This window comes from Strix uralensis, chromosome 5 (assembly GCF_047716275.1).
Source record: "Strix uralensis isolate ZFMK-TIS-50842 chromosome 5, bStrUra1, whole genome shotgun sequence".
Lineage (NCBI taxonomy): Eukaryota > Metazoa > Chordata > Aves > Strigiformes > Strigidae > Strix > Strix uralensis.
Window position 1 is genome coordinate 15,930,527 of NC_133976.1, and position 16,085 is coordinate 15,946,611.

At 39.4% G+C, this 16,085-nt stretch overlaps 1 protein-coding gene across 3 annotated transcripts in view; it reads right to left on the reverse strand.

Moving 5' to 3' along the window:
- Positions 1-16,085, reverse strand: part of COG5 (component of oligomeric golgi complex 5) — a 214,829-nt gene that overhangs the window by 12,225 nt on the left and 186,519 nt on the right. For all 3 annotated transcript variants that reach the window (XM_074869976.1, XM_074869975.1, XM_074869977.1), the window contains exons 15-19: positions 13,259-13,369; positions 11,809-11,871; positions 10,900-11,003; positions 9,298-9,535; positions 255-331 (exon numbers count right to left, since the gene is read on the reverse strand). In XM_074869976.1, the coding sequence (XP_074726077.1) occupies positions 255-331; positions 9,298-9,535; positions 10,900-11,003; positions 11,809-11,871; positions 13,259-13,369 (593 nt within the window). The remainder of the gene's footprint in view (positions 1-254; positions 332-9,297; positions 9,536-10,899; positions 11,004-11,808; positions 11,872-13,258; positions 13,370-16,085) is intronic.

Here is a 16,085-nt window from a genome sequence, read left to right on the forward strand (position 1 = left end):
TCACTGTCATACAGAAGTTGCACTGAAAGCAACACAAAAAAGTGCAATTTGGCCAACATTTGCATGACAAAGATTGTTAAATCATAGTTATACTCTGCATAAAATTTAAAAGAACTTTAATCTATTTCTAATTTGCAGGTGGGTGTTGCCAAAAAAGCTCTCAGTTCAATCAGAACTAACACGAGGTAATAAATCAGTTTTGAAATACAGTTTGGTCATACTGCCAATTGCTATTTCCTGCAACTGCAACTCACCTGAATGACCTCAGCTGTCTGTAAGATTTTCCTAGGTCAGAGACTCGTCGACACAGCGGTGCTACTGCTAACTCCATCTATAAAAACAAACATTTTAATTTAAATTAGATTGTCCCAAAATATAAAACTTGGTATTGAAGTAGCCTGCCTTTAAGCAATAATCTGAACTTGCAGACCAAGTCACTGACTTCTTGCTGGGGGCTGAATTTGAGACAAGAAGCTATCCCTTCTTTTCATACTGCATTGCCCAAGCCAAGACTTTTGCCTTATTCTTGGCAACACAGTAAGCATCACATGACGAACAGAAGGGGTCTCATGAGCTCTCTGAGACTGAAGTTTTGTGTCTCTCGCAGCAGGTTTATTTTGTTGGTGATGAGTGTCCTGATGAAGCACTTATGCCAATACCCCAAAAATCTGACCACAGCCTGGGAAGAAAGCAAACCTAAGCAGGTCTCCACAAGCCACTCCTAAAGCAGTAAAAATGAACACCCATTTCAGCTAGGCACCCTTTCCTTTGGCAAAGGACAAGGTTAAAGTGATTCCTTCTTGAACACTCAGCCCCAAATTCTGGGTCACAAAACCTACACAGATTAGATAGAAGACAGCTGGGACCTATTGCCACAGGGTCATAAGGAATCACAGGCAAAAAAGCAGGAGTAAGAGCATTATTTTCATACTTATTTCATACTGTTCAGTCTCTGAGTTACAGTGGCCATCTTTAAAAACAATTTTAAAACACTTTCTGGTTTTTAAGCACTGGAGTTCACCTGCATTTTCAAACAAGAGCCAGGTTCCAGTTGGGTTTTCACATCATTCATGTGAGACTAAATTCTGTCACAGGCTTTTCATTAACAGTGAGGACACAGAAGTGAGAAAGAACAATTTCACTTCCAGATCCCAGACTGAACATAAACATTACATGGCAAAATTTCAGTTAATATCCATACTAACACAAACACCACCATTCAAAAAACCCCATAGGTAAAGTAATTTTAGCCAGATATGGATTAAGTCTTTATTTTTTGCATTCCTGAAGTGTCAGTCAACAGAGGGATGCAAGCTTTGTTTTCCATGTATGTTTTTTTTAAATCCCCAACTTGAAAGACTATTCAGACTTTGATTTCCACATAATGCACAATTAAGCTAAGTTTCAAAGGACGAGAGCTAAAATAAGTAACAAGATCAAAAACACCATACAATGAGCTTCTCATTTAGGTAACATTGCTGAATGAGTTTCAAACTGTTTGTGATAAGACACTATTTACAGCAAAGTCTTAATACTATTATTCTTTCCAGCTGTAGAATATCCTCAGACAGAGCTGGCTGCTGGGCCGCCGGCTTCACCAAGAGCACGTAACTACGCTGAGGTTCCAGCATGAACAAGATGGTGTGGTGAACTATGACACCATAGTTCATCTAAAACCAGAAGAAATCAAATTAGCAATTAATGCAAATCAAATCCATATACTTCAGGCAGCCATCTTAAAAAGCAGGTGGCAGAATGAGAGTCATCTCACCTACTTCTCAACATCTACAGGTTCTCTTTATACTCAGTGGAGAGAAACAGCCGCTCCTTGGGTGTGATGCGTCTCTCCCCGAGGTAGACATCTAAAAACAGGTCAGGTGGGTCACATTGTAGGAGTATCCACCTACATGACAGTCAGACAAAGCTGGGAAAGCCAGAGGGCCTAAACCAGGCACCTACACTTCCTCTACAGACAAGAAGAGGAGGGCACCTCTGAAGGGCGATGGGGAAAGCCCCACAGAGCTAGCATGCAGGGAGTAGAAAGCCACTCCCTGAGACTAGGAACCTTGGAGTACATGCCTCACATCAAGCACTTCAGGCCGCTTGAAATCTGCATTTTATATTCTGCAGAAACTCACAGAAGCAGAAAGTGAATAAAAATCCAGGAAGCAGAAATAAGATCTTTGTCTTCTGCTTTTAGATGAATGCTTCAGCCCTGGGTAACAGCCCCACTCCCTCCTGCCTGCTGCCCTTTTGGCCCCCAAATCTTCTACTCTAGGCTATGAACTGCCCCTTCTCTACAGCTGTGTGGGATCCTTGACCTGTCTCCCTGTAACCCTCACAGCCTGAGGGCTAGGTCACCTGTCCCACATGCAGGCACAAGGGGTACCTGTTTCTCGGGCTGAAAAGCATGTACAATGCAGTTTTGCAGCTCCTGAGCAGGCATGCTATCCACCAGACAGTGCAAAAGGGAACAAATGGGAAGCCAATGTCCCCATGCTTGAGGAGGAGCCACCAGCTGCTGTGCCGTGGGCTGAATTTGTGAGCACAAGGGAGCGAGGTTGAGTGCACGCTCCCAGGGCAGACAGGTTCTCCCTGGGGATTTCTGCAGAGAGGTGCTCCAACTCCAAACTGCGATGAAGCCTAGAGCAAGTTCAGCACGTTGTTCCCCCAGATCCCCCGGGACACTTCTGAGCACATATGGGAGCCAAGAGGCTGGTCTGCTGCACAGGATCAAGGGCAAGTAGCCAAAAAGAGGAGCTAATTAAGTAGGCTTTGCTGCATCATGATACATGAACACTACAGACCCTGAAAAACAAATGGGAGCCAGACTCTGATTTCTCCAGAGCTTCTTTTCAGGCATCAGTACTGGCTAGGGGCAGCTGGAAGTAACTGATATCCTGCAGGAGCTGGTGTCACAGCTCTGGTGGGAGCCGTGGGCTTGTAGCTGTGAAGAACCAGGGAGAAGATAATTCTTTTAGGTGCTTTAGAGAATTTGATAACAGGCAACAAACTGCCAGTCTGACTTCTGGAAACAGAGATGCGTGGATCAAACTGTACTCATGAGGGGAAAGAAATCCCAGCACAGCAAAATATAATTTTTAAATGATTGTTTCACTCCTGAAACGTAATATGATGTAATGAGACGTAAGTGAAACTTTCTACAGCTTAACCAATTCCTTATTAAAACAAATTTAAATGATTTCTCTTGAACATACTTGGCAGTTTCCATAAATCAACATTTTTAGTCTTAAGCACTAAAGAATAAAATTTACTTTGGAAAATTCTATTACTTCATCTTCAACCTTTATTCACTGTAGGAAATTATTAGTATTGCTAGAAGTAGATAGATTTAATGGCAGCAGATGGTTGATTCGTGAAGTACTAGTTGCCAAAGAAAAAAATTGTTTTTAAGCTTTGCAGCATACTATACCATCTCAAATTGACTCATGAAGAGTGGGAATGAGTGAAAACTAATGTGGTAAAAATGTACATAAACCACAGAAACTTTTTTTTAATTTACAACACTAGTCTGCTATGTGTTATAACCCAATCTCTCCAACAAAAACTATACTTCGCATAATAACTAAAATTGTTTTCTTCACTTGAATTTTAGCTATTTATCTGAGCCCAATGATGTAGTGAGATGCTACAGCATCTTTCTGCTGTTACATTCATTTCTGCAGGCCCACTGAGCAGGGTTTTGTGTCTTCGCTGAGCATCATGCCAGCCGGCACTGCTGGCCCGGGAGCAAGTGCCGGGGAGGAATCATTCGGCTGGAACAGCTGCTGTTTTTAAGGTGCTGGAATTGGGCAGAGGACTGAGCATACATCACTTGTTGGTTTTGCTACCTGTCATCACCTGAAGCTGCATCAACTGTTGATTCATGCAGCGTGTTTATACTGTAGCAGCTTTTCCTATGGTATACAGCTGTAGTTTCCAAAGCATTTTGGTGAGCTTTTACAAGTTGGGTGATGGTTTTGGCTGTCTGCAAGACAGTATTTGTATCATTTGTGCAAGGCCTTTTATACAGCCATGTCCTATGGGCATTACATATGAAAGGGTAAGTAGTATTTTTTGTTTCTCTCTGAGCTGCAAATTTGAAAATTCAGACATCCAGGTTAAATTCAGTGATAAATCAGGCGTCCAAGCAGTAATTTGGCAACCACAGAGGCTTGATCGACTAACACGAGATAATCATCAATGCAGGATCCGAGAGAAGCAGTAGGAAGTGCACGTGCCTGCTGAAAAGGAAGGGGCAGCTAGAACAGAAGGCAGCCTAATGACTCTGCCTCATTTCTTCTAACTTTGTTCAAAAACCATTGCTTTTCGATGATTTATTCATGTTATGTTGCTATGCTTCGCAGAACACAGTAGCAGATTCCTGCCCAACATATGCTTCTTCTCAATGATTCTTGCTCTCTAAGCCCAAAAAGGCTATATTATCTTTTCTTCTCGTATGACCCTGCCATAGCCCATGGCTAGGTGGTCAATTATCTGTTGAACTATTCACTGGCTAGCTATATTGTAAAAAATACATCACATGGCTGGCTTCTCTAATTGGATTATGTTCAGCAACCCAAGGGTGAAGTTAATACGTAGTCTAGATACAGATAATGCATATATATTGAAGAGCGCTTTGAAAAACCCCATAGTGGTTATTGTTTAGTGCCTATTGTGATATTTTCAAGATCTCTCATTACTAAACAGCTGTTTTTTCAGCTGGAAAATCTTAACATTAAATTTTTAGCAATTACATTTCCTCCTGGCCAAGATGAATTCCCAGTTTTTAAATGTTAACTCAAATGCTTTTTTCTAGCCATTCACCAGGAGAGAAAGCTTTAACAAGCAAGGGAGCAGAAGAGCTCTGAACTATTATATGAAGGAAGCTGGCCTTGAAGGGATGTGGAATTTGATTTCTCCCCCATGCAGCAATTCCAAAACAGTTCATGTTTAAGTAAACCCTTCAGCTGTAATACCTCCAAAATAACCACATCAGAAAATAATTTCCTCCTTCCAGTAAGACAGTTAGCATTGAACATTAAGTGCATTTCAGCTTTAGTAGTTTCTGTCCTTATGACTACAACTGTGAATACAGCATCCTGCTTCTCTTACTTCTCCATAAGAAACTAGAAAGGAAATTTTTTAGGAAAAATTATAAAAAGCATTTTTACACTTGTATCACTTTATCACTAAACGAGCAAATCTGTCTACATTTTTACAAACCCAAATGCCTAATATTCTTGCTTTTTTAATGCTACATATTGAATCAGGAAACCAGATTCTGACCATAGGCTAACCAGCAGATAGAAACATTTCTTCTGCACTAGCATTTAGCATTGGCAACTTCTACAGTAAAAACATTTTTCTAGGAAAATTCGATAAAACCAAAACATTTTGCAGTAATATATTGATAAAGACTTGAAGAGTTGGTGGCAGTGTTAACTATACCCCATCAAAACTCTTTGAACACAATACTGAACAATGCCAAAAACCCCAAGTATTTAAACCACACATAGGTAAGAAGTATATGAAGGTATATATAAAATAGTAATAATTCAAAGAGGACATATAAAAATAGTTCACTCGATAAGGCTGAAAATAATCAGTCATGACATGAGATGGGGTTCTTGGCACAGACAGTGGCTCCAAACATACACCTGCACTATGAAAAGAAGGGAAATCATGTCATGCCTTCATAACATGAAGCAAAAAGATTAGTCTTTGCAATTTCTAGACTAGTTTATTTCAGTGCAGCTGTGATTTGTATTTGCTATTAATAAACAGCTATTTTCCTATATCAGCTTACAAACTTTATGTAGCAGACTACTAATTTCCATCCCAAATATTACTGTAGATTCCTCATTTCTCCTAAATAAATTTCTCAACTGATTGTGCTTATATTTCATTCTTCACTGCACTGTCCAGCACTTCCATCGGTTTTAGGAAGGCCTGAACTACAAGCCACCAATCCTAAAGTGTGCCTAAGTGTAAGTACTGTAACAACTGAATACCAAGCAAGTTAAAAGGTCCTCTGGAGAAGAACTGGTACTCCTCAGTAACATAAACGTTGAAAAACCATCAGGGCTTGCTGGCTTGCTTGCCTCCAGGAGAACATTTTTTTTCAGTCTGACTAGTGCTGAATTAAAAACTGAAATTTGGTATTACATACATGAATATTTGAGTTATGGTCACCTTAAAAATACAGAGCCAAATGAAAACAAACTGATCTGGGAATTTATAGGAGTGAGCTGAAAAGTAATCTTGTGCAATTGTCTGTGTAAAAACTGAGAGCATGAAAAGAGGTGAATTCAGCCTGTAGACTGGAAATATTTCAAACAGCGAGAGTCCCAAGGAATAGCACAGTATGTGATAATAACCTTGCAGCACTGCAGACATTTTTTAGGGCTTAAAATGTTCCTGTGTTCCTGTAAGCACTGATCTTCATGAAATCATATTAATGATATTCAGGCATATTTCAAGCCTATCATACCTCTGTTTACAGCTGCCACACTAGCACACACCTAGTCTTACTGCTGGAATATCTGTAATGCACAAAATAGCAAAATGCAGTACTGACACTGGAAACAGGGTAAAACAGAGAATTCAACAGAATTACAGCAATAATTCCTAACTGTAGCTGAGCCTTACTCAGGAAAATTGGCTGGTTTGCACCTCATCAAACCCAGTTCTGAATGAAGAGAACTTGAAGCCACAGTTTTCCCCTTTCTGTGTAGACACCTGTTGTTTTGAGGCAACTTACCAGTAAAACACGTTTCCAGTGCAAAAATTTTCAAATCTGACTCTCAGCCAAAGCTATTCTGCTGAGTATAAGGCAGCTGTAACTCTGAGTGCCCTGAAGTAAATGAGCACATGCACGTGAGATACTCAAAATCTGATGCAACCCAAGGTTATTTGACTTACTGCATGCAGGTTTATAATAGGACCTCAAATTAACCAAAGCTTCTGGACAGATTTCTGTCCAGGTCTTTTGCTTGCAAGTAACCCCAAAACACCAAAAGGAGTTTTAGATCTCAAAAGCCAGTTTTAAGCAGGAACATGTAACCCTTTTTGAGTACAGAAAATTCAAAATGACTCTACAAGACAGAGCACAAGTAAGAACAGTTTATAAACAAATCTCCTCCTACACACACAGTGTCTTTCCAGGCAGGTCCTTTCCTTTGGGTTTGGCTTTAGTCCAACAATGCAGTGCCTTTCTGGGACTCAAAAAATAAAAACCTGCACGCAGCACTTATGGCAATTTGGAAAAGTTTATCCTTCCCATCAAGCCAGCAACCCAGCTAAATACCTGCTCCCTGCTCTCCTCAGCCCAAAGTAGCAGCAACCTCCCTTTCTCTTTGGAGGAATCTGGTCTTTTCCTCAACAAAGCCACGTGCCACAGCAACAGGAGCACGGAAGTAAAACGAGTCCTGTTCAGGATTACAGCCACATTTCGGCGAACGCTCTCCAGGACTCCCGGCTGGGTCAGAGACACTACAACCTCCCCAGTGGGGCTACCAGGAGCAGGTGTCATGGGCACATGCCCAAAACCCACCATGTTTTTGGGAGGGACAGACACACCCTAGAAAACATGGATATAAGGCAGCTTCCACATACAAGATGTTTCAGTCCTTTTTCTGTTATACCGAGCAACAGGATATAGTGTCCAGGCCATTCTGGACACTACAGCCCCTGTGCAGCCTGGGACTCCCTAAGGAGCTCTGTGCAGAAATGCTCAAAGGCAGCTGTGTGGGGCTGGCTAGACCTAAACAGTTCTTGTCTTAAGCCCGTTTTTAAACAAGCCAAAAACACAGTGCAGTGTGAAGACGAGAAAAAAACAAAGCAGACGCCAGTTGCAGCAACAGTTGAAGGCAGGAGACAAGAATGCATTCAAAACCCATTTTTTTCTTCCACAGTATGAAAGAAGAGAAATCAGAATATTTATCTTCACACTGTTGTCTGTTCAGCAGTTATACTCAGCACAGTGGGGAAGAACATGCAAATCCCCCTACACTCAGATGAAAACATACCTTAATTTTTCAGTTAAAAGGCAGCCCGTGTCAGAATGAGAAAAGTGTTTAAAAAAGACAAATGAGTGATTTTTTAAAATTATTATTATAAAAGGTGCTTAGACCAGATGTTCTTTACTGTAGAATCAGGTGAAGAAATTTCCCAAATTTATACACCTTACTTTCATACTGCAGCATAAATTACGAAAAATATCTATATTCCTTCCAGAGGAGGAGTCAAGTGTCCTTTTTCTTCTCCAATTTTATGCCACTGTCTCCAAAACAGAGAAAGGAATAGAAACTTCTCACTGAAAGCAATCAAAAACTTCCCCTTATCTTCTGTGGTTAAAGGCTGCTTTGCCACTTTTGAGTAATAAATAAAAGAACTTTACTCAGGAGTATGTAACTCACAGGCAAATGATACAAAGCAGCCACAAGTAGGAGTGGAAGTGGCAGTGATTCCTCCCTCCCTGCCTTTCTCTTCTACCTCAGTTACATACCAGCCAAAAGTAGCACTCAGTATGTAGACAGCTGGTGCTAACTCCCTTTTCCGCTTGGATAATAACAACCAGGACCCTCAGACCAATCTAGTGGATGCCTGTACTCCTTGGCAAGTTAAGCACACAGTATTACTACTGACAGATTACATTTGAATATAGTAGATAATGCAGACAGGTAGTGGATATTCATTTGGCAATTTGTTTTGTGCTTTAGCCCAGTATAAGAGCTAGGTAAAGCTGAGAGGCAGATAAGTCAATCAGGTCATGAAGAGAATCCCACAAGAAAACTGCCCTTCCGTTACCAAAAGGGCAGTTCTTCCACAGGATATTGGTATTTCTCTAGCTTGCCTCCTATGCTGCAAGGCAGCTGAATTAGCGATTAACCACTGTGGGCACTGTGATATATAAAGTGATTAAGAAAGTGACACACCATCCCATTAGAAGAGAGAGAAAGAATTAAGTGAATGAATGGTGGCAAACGATGGACATACCAAAGAGGTCAGACAAGACGGATAAAATGCCAAGACACAGCTGAATTTAAATGCAACAGTCACTTGATAGGAAGCTGTCAGACGTCCCTGAATGTGCCTTACATTGACAAGGGATCTTCAACTACTTAGCAGATGCATTTCTCAGGATAGAGTATCTCATCAGAAAGAACGTTCAGAACCGGAATGCACCAATCTCTACAACTGCCTGTTTATACTTTGATGGGGACAAAAGTCTTGATACTTTTTAGTGAACACAGTGAAGTAACAGTAAAAAGCAGAAATCGGTATTAAGAGTACCTGTGCAAAATCCGCCGCAAGCCGCATCTTCCCACCTTCACCGAGGGGCCTTATTAGACTGGCATTGCGAATGAAAAGTTCAATTGCTCTTTGAGCCATGGCTTCAGTGTTATCAAAGACAAAATCAAAACACTCAAAATGTCTGAAGTAGTCACTCATGACTCTTGCTATAAAACCCTGTAGTTCTTTCATGTACAGAGAACAAGGGACATCTGGTTTTCCTGAGCTGGATAATGATCTGAAAAAAAAAAAGAAAAGAAAAAAGAAATGGGGACAGCTAAATTCATCTTTAAAACACAACCAAAAACTATTGGATTCTTTTTAATTCTTTTCCTACCCCACGAAGTCATGGCATGAATTACAGAGTCTCATTTCTACTCAGAATAAAGAGCATGTAGCTGTCTCTGAAACCATAGTCAAAAAATATCTCTTTATCAGCCATTCCTATCCTAACAAGATAAAGGAAATCACCCCACTCCTATCCAACTTGCAGAGCCTCTACCAGTTTGGAGCCCAAACCTCAAATCCAGCCCCTAAATTTAAATGTCCCAGTTGTTGATTTGAAACTCTAATAATGGATCAGGAAATACAAGCACATGTCACACAGTTACTAGTTTAGCCTATCCCAAACCTGTTCTCAGTATAGAAAGTTTCCTAGATTCCTCCAAACCCAGGAACATAAAGTCAACCTAATTATCACAGAAGCAGCACAGAAGCTACAGGACACAGAAATCAATCACCTTCCTCTTTCTTTGAATCCCAGTCAGACAAAGGAGCTCTTCTAAACTTGGAAACCTGAGCATACAGGATATCTAACAAAACTTAAGCCTTTGGCTGGAATCAGTTTATCCACCTAGAGAGGTATTTTGCTAGTGGTGGCAAAAGAAAGATGGAGAGGGTAAAATACTGTAAAAAAAAAAAAAGTAAAAAGAAAAATTTAAAAAACCTCTGAAAATATACTATTTTCAGTGAATTTCCATGACAGAAAACCAGACATCTGAAGACAATATAAGCAATGTCCAAACAGAGCTAATGACCAAAATAATGCCCAGGAAGGAAGTCTCAGTTATAGATAGGACTCAAGATCTTTACAGATAAATAATACTGAAAATTTTAATTAAAATGCTATGGGAAAATAGCATAATTACAGTAAATCTGAACTTTCAATAAAAAAGAGGTTTTGAACCATTTCATATTCAATAATACTTGAGAAAAATTTCTGTGTAATTTTGAATCAGAGGATATATTCTTTATTTTGAGAAACAAGAATACTGACAGTTCTAAAGACTGTCCACAAAAAATAAGTTTTGAAAGCAAATGGGGTTTTTTAAGCACAAAAACAGCCTCTGCTGTGCTTTATTTTTCTATTTAAAATGAATTTTACTCAACAGATATGAAAAAAAAAGACAGATGCTACATGATTAATTTGTTTCAATAGCTAGGTGTGATTCTGCTATCTGTGTTCATTGACCATAAAGCATTGCCTTCCTCTCAACAAACGAGTGCTCTTGCTCCAAGGACATTGTGGCAATAACAATCTATTCTCCATATGCAGAACATCTTACTAAAGCAATGATAAATTTAAGAAATATTTCTAGTTACCCAGAAAAGTCTTCCTGGTGCATAGTGATGATAATAGCTTCTACTGAATCTCCTACAGAGTTCAGTAACGGTTGAACAGCGCTACCCATTAGATCATGGACTGCCTAAAATAGAATAAGAAAAAGGCAGAAGTAAGGAAACAGAAACTAGAAGCATTTGCATTTTGGCACCTCAAAAATATCTCGACAAACAGTTCATTTCAACAGTGCTTTTTATTATTCTGCATTAGAAACTGCTAAATAGAAGGACAAAAGCCTGTGATAACATTTAATTGATTTTACCAGTAAAGTACAAAAATAAGGCTGTTTACTACTTCTGTGCAAAGCCTTCCTTGAAAAAGGTGCACAACAACCTGGCCTTCCTGGTTTGTAAACGTGCATGTTTTGGTGCACACACTTCGTTCAGCTGTTCATTCCCCAGACATGCATGCGCTGCCCTTCATTCCTCTGCGCACAACCCCCTCCCAGATTAGTGCACAGCAGGACGGATGGGGATAGCTGTCATTCACAGAGGGCTGCACCGCCATCCACATCACCTCCCAGAAAAGCACCAGGTAGCATAACAATCATAATTTTATGTGTGTGTCGGGGGGGGGTAAGGGGGTGATGAAGGATCCAGTTGTTGCTGTGTGAATGCTGCAGAGAAAGACGTTTATTTTCACAGTTAGGTGACATCTGGAGCCCGAACATTACAAAAATATTCTTGAATACAAACACTACTCAAGCAGTGATTTGGCACATGCAACATACATGTAGCTGCAGATACAACAAAATATAAATTTCAGAATATTTGTATACCTTTGACTATCATATACTGACACGAAATAATAGCTGGGAAAATAAGTGCCCATTTTAAGAGTAACAAAGCAAGGCTCAGCCCTATCCCTGCAGCATATGGACATTCAATTACCTTTAAGGCAGTTGTGACTGTTTGCTCAGCAGCTGCTGGAAACGAGCTCTGATTGGTAATGACCTAAAAATTTTAAAGGAACTGTTAATAGTCAACATCCAACAAATTATTAGAATCCATAATATTTTATGTCATTTAAAAACATACTGAGTTATCCTTAGTAATGAGTGGTTTACATAGGTATAGGTAACTATCAAATGTGTTTTATACAGACAGAATTTTCAATGAGTCGGTATCAGTCCTTTGCTCTCAAACTTCCTATAGACTCTGCTTCTGCCTTGGCAAAGAAGTGATTCAACTGAGTTCAACTGAAATTTAGCTGAAGGGTTTACAGAATCAGAGTAAAAATAAGTGGTGTATTCTCCCACTGTTAAGTATAGAATTTATGAATAACTATACAAGCAGCTCCATGGCAAATATTTGAAACAACGGTTGTTCTTTTTCAGTATTATGACTATTATAATGCTACATGTTAAATAGCTGTTTATGCTGTTATGTTTATGTACAGCTACAATGATATTAGAATTGAAAGTCAAGGAATGATCTGAAGGAATATTCTACCAATTTCCTTACAGTTATGAACATGCTATACAATAGTATTTTTAAGCCAGAAAAGTACTGAACTTAAAGACTGAATCATATCAGATCTCCCTCCAACACTAAGGCACATGAGGTTCATTACTAAATACATCAAAGAAAGCAGACTTAAAAGTTGATCTACCATCTGTTTGCAAAATCCAAGCAAATTTTATAGGCTTTTTAGCATTTTTTAACATTCTTTAAACACATCCATAGTCAGGAGTACTCATGATCTTTTTCTAATCAGTCTAGGATTTAAACATGATTAACTACAACTACCACTGTATCTGTTTGTTTTAATTTACAGACTGTGTAACCATTGGCATAACTAAGCCAGTAAACTGGAATTACTCATAACTGTGCTTAGTCCTGAAAACACTTCCAGGCCAGACTTTGGTCACAGCAACAATGCAGAGAGATATTTATGAGGTGCTGCTTTTCTTGATTTCACCCTTTCCTTCCCCTTTTCAGTTTGGCCACAATTATGGGAAAGAAGTGAGGGTCTTCTGAGAAAGGTCTGGGACAGATGCAGACAAGGGCTATCAGTCTGACCAGTACAAAGACAGAGCTTACCTGATCAGAAAAAACAGAAAGAGTTCAATTGTTTAGGCTCACAAAACAATGGCCGTGAGACGTGATTATTCTCTACAAACACATCTTTCACTCTAATACTGACAATTTGTCACATAGTGGTGCTTACAAGGGCCAACCAAGTCTCAAAGAGTTGTACAAATGCAAAGCAAGGTGCAGCTCTTAACCCAAAATTGGGCTGTATTTGTCAGAGTTCTCATCAGCTTATAGGAGAATATGCATACGATAGAGCAAAGACGTTAACATTATGGCAAGAAGAGAGATACCAAAGGAAGCCTACCTTCAGAACCGATTGGTGCAGTTTGTATAGGGAATTAACTACAGCCACGTTCCTCCTCTGTCCCTCTGTGAGTGGTCCAATAACCTGGCTGGCATCTCCTTGAGTAGACAGCTGCAGTGATTGCAGAAATTGTTACAACAGTACCAACTCCTTTAAACAGTGCATCACCACAAAATTATAGTTAACTAAACTATAGTTAGTAGTTAACTAGTTAACTAAACTAGACCAGGGCAGAAAGCCACAGGTCTTCAGTACCAATGTTCTTCTATTTTAACTCTTGTCTTGATTCGTATCATTTCCATCTCCAGGTTATACACACTGAACAACAGGAACCATGAGAGACTTCTGTCTCAGCTCCTAAATCACAGCACTCAGACACAGCTCTCTTGGAGACAGCTAGTCCCAGCATAACTTCAACTTGGTAATCTAAGAGTCAGGTGAAGTCACCTACTCAAGGATGCAGTATAAACTAGCAGCAGCAGAGCTGAAAAGAGTATGGTTTTCTGTATACCCTCAGTCCTCACTTCTGACAACCATTCAAGTCTCTCCTTAAAAACTGTTTCTTCAAATAGATGGCTTACAGCTTTGTACATATTAGTGGCTTGTAAATGAACAGGAAAATAGAACTGCAAGGACTGGAACTGCTAGTCCTGTCATTAAAAAGATTTCTATCCATGAATCTTTCAGCAAAAATAAAAAAATATTTCTTCATATTTGAACTCCACAAAGCACATATTTTTTATCGTTACCACAGAAATCAAAGTTCCAGGGTGATACTTAAATAGCAGTTAACTACAGAACAGTCCCATAAGGATACCATGGCATATTTTTATGATTGAAAATAAAATAAATTGTAATTGGGAAACAGTCAAATTTTCTCGTGTACTGAAAGTTGCAGAAATACAAAGAATTGACAAAAGGCTATGTGAATTCTAGAAGTATGTCTAAATATTACAGCAAGAATAGCTATTAATAGAAGGCTTTACTGAGATATAATTATCTGACTAGTAATCTGTATTTCAGGATACAAAATCATCCTCCTGGAAACTCCTGAAGATGCCTAGCTCCAAATATCTCTCAGTGAAAATATATTCAACTCACTGAACAAGTCATCAAGAGACTTTTATGAAGTGTGTCTTTAAACACTGTTGTAGGTCCTACAGAAAGCTCCTAGACTAAAACTGAATATACTATAACAATTGTTTAAGAACAAAAGGAACAAACATGACATGAAAATTTTTAAGTTATGGGAATGGTGAATCTTTACTAGTGAAAGACTATTCCTAGGCATAGCTTCCACTCAGCATAAACACAGACAGCATGCAAGTGAAGTTATCTGGTATTTGCCAGCACTGATAATGATGAAGTTTTAGACAAGTTCTTGCAAGCACACAGGAACTCGAGCTTATTCACAGCACTATGGTGACAATATCAGTCCATCTCCCTTTCTTCAAATTTACGTATTATTTCAGGGTAAATAGGTTTCTGAGGCTTTTGCAGAGGCAAAAATCTTTTCCAATGTATCATCAATTATTTGACATCAGAATGCATCTTTAGACCAGCTGAAAAATATATCATCTCAGCATCCATTTTCCTGATGAGAACAGCCATGTGAGCTACGTACATCTCTTGTTTCCTTCCTGATATTTCTATTTGACAGACCTGAATGGTTTTAAGGATTCCACTTCTCACACTTACAGCTTCACAGATTAATAACAAAACAGCTGTGCAGAGAAACAGCCTGTCCACCCAGCTGACCACCCTCCCAAACCCCAATAACCTTTTATTCGCACCTTTTTTAAGCCCTGTACAGACTATTCAATTGGGTTTTTGCACATTTACAAATATTAAACACAAAAGACACTAAGACAGTAAAATTTTACATCATAGTCACTTAAATTTCAGATTCTCAGAGTCTATTGCAAAGGCTTCACAATTTCTTTTTCTTAGATCATGAAATCTTTAGACTGCTGGTGAAAAAGCTTAACTGATAAGTAAAACTACTAACAAGTACAAACATAACCCCTCTGCAGCAACAAGCAATAGTGCACAACAGCTTCACAGGCCAAGTCTAAAAATGCCTTAAAAGCAACCAATCTTTCTAAAATTGTTTACCATATTAAATCCCCTTAAATTAATCAGTTTGAACTTTGACAGCTAGATGTGTTGATCCCTTGTGTATCATAAAATAAAATCACTGATCTAAAACAAAGAGGCTTAGAAAACTCAACTCTTGTAACCAGCAGTAGGAACTGGGCAGCCCAGGGCTCCCTAGGACTGCTTCCCCTGAAGGTGTGACATGGGAACACCTGGCACCTACATGGGTAGGTGTGCCCTACCATCACAGGAACACCTGGTGCTTACATGGGTAGGTGTGCTCTACCATCAGGGAACACCCAGCACCTACATGGGTAGGTGTGCCCTACCATCTACAGCAGAAGTCTCAGGTAGTTGTTCTCATCTCTTACTGTCACCACCATGATTTCTATGACCTTGCCTTGAGTCAAGAAGGTTCTGCACTGACTCTGTCCAACATGGTTCATGTACATACACTGTCACTGGCATGTATCTGGATTTCAGATAGTTTATCATTATTCCAATATTCCAAAGCCTCAGACTGAATTCTTGATGCCTCTAATATCCATTGTACAATCATACATCCAGGTAGGAAAATGCCATCATCGTGTCTCCTTGGTTCCAACAAACCACGCTTAAGGCCCATTTACTTTAGACACAAATCATTCCTCAATTTATTTTCCATCATACCAGGTTTTATTAGTGATTGACATTCATCACTCTCATTTATATAGCAAGTACTTTTGAAGTT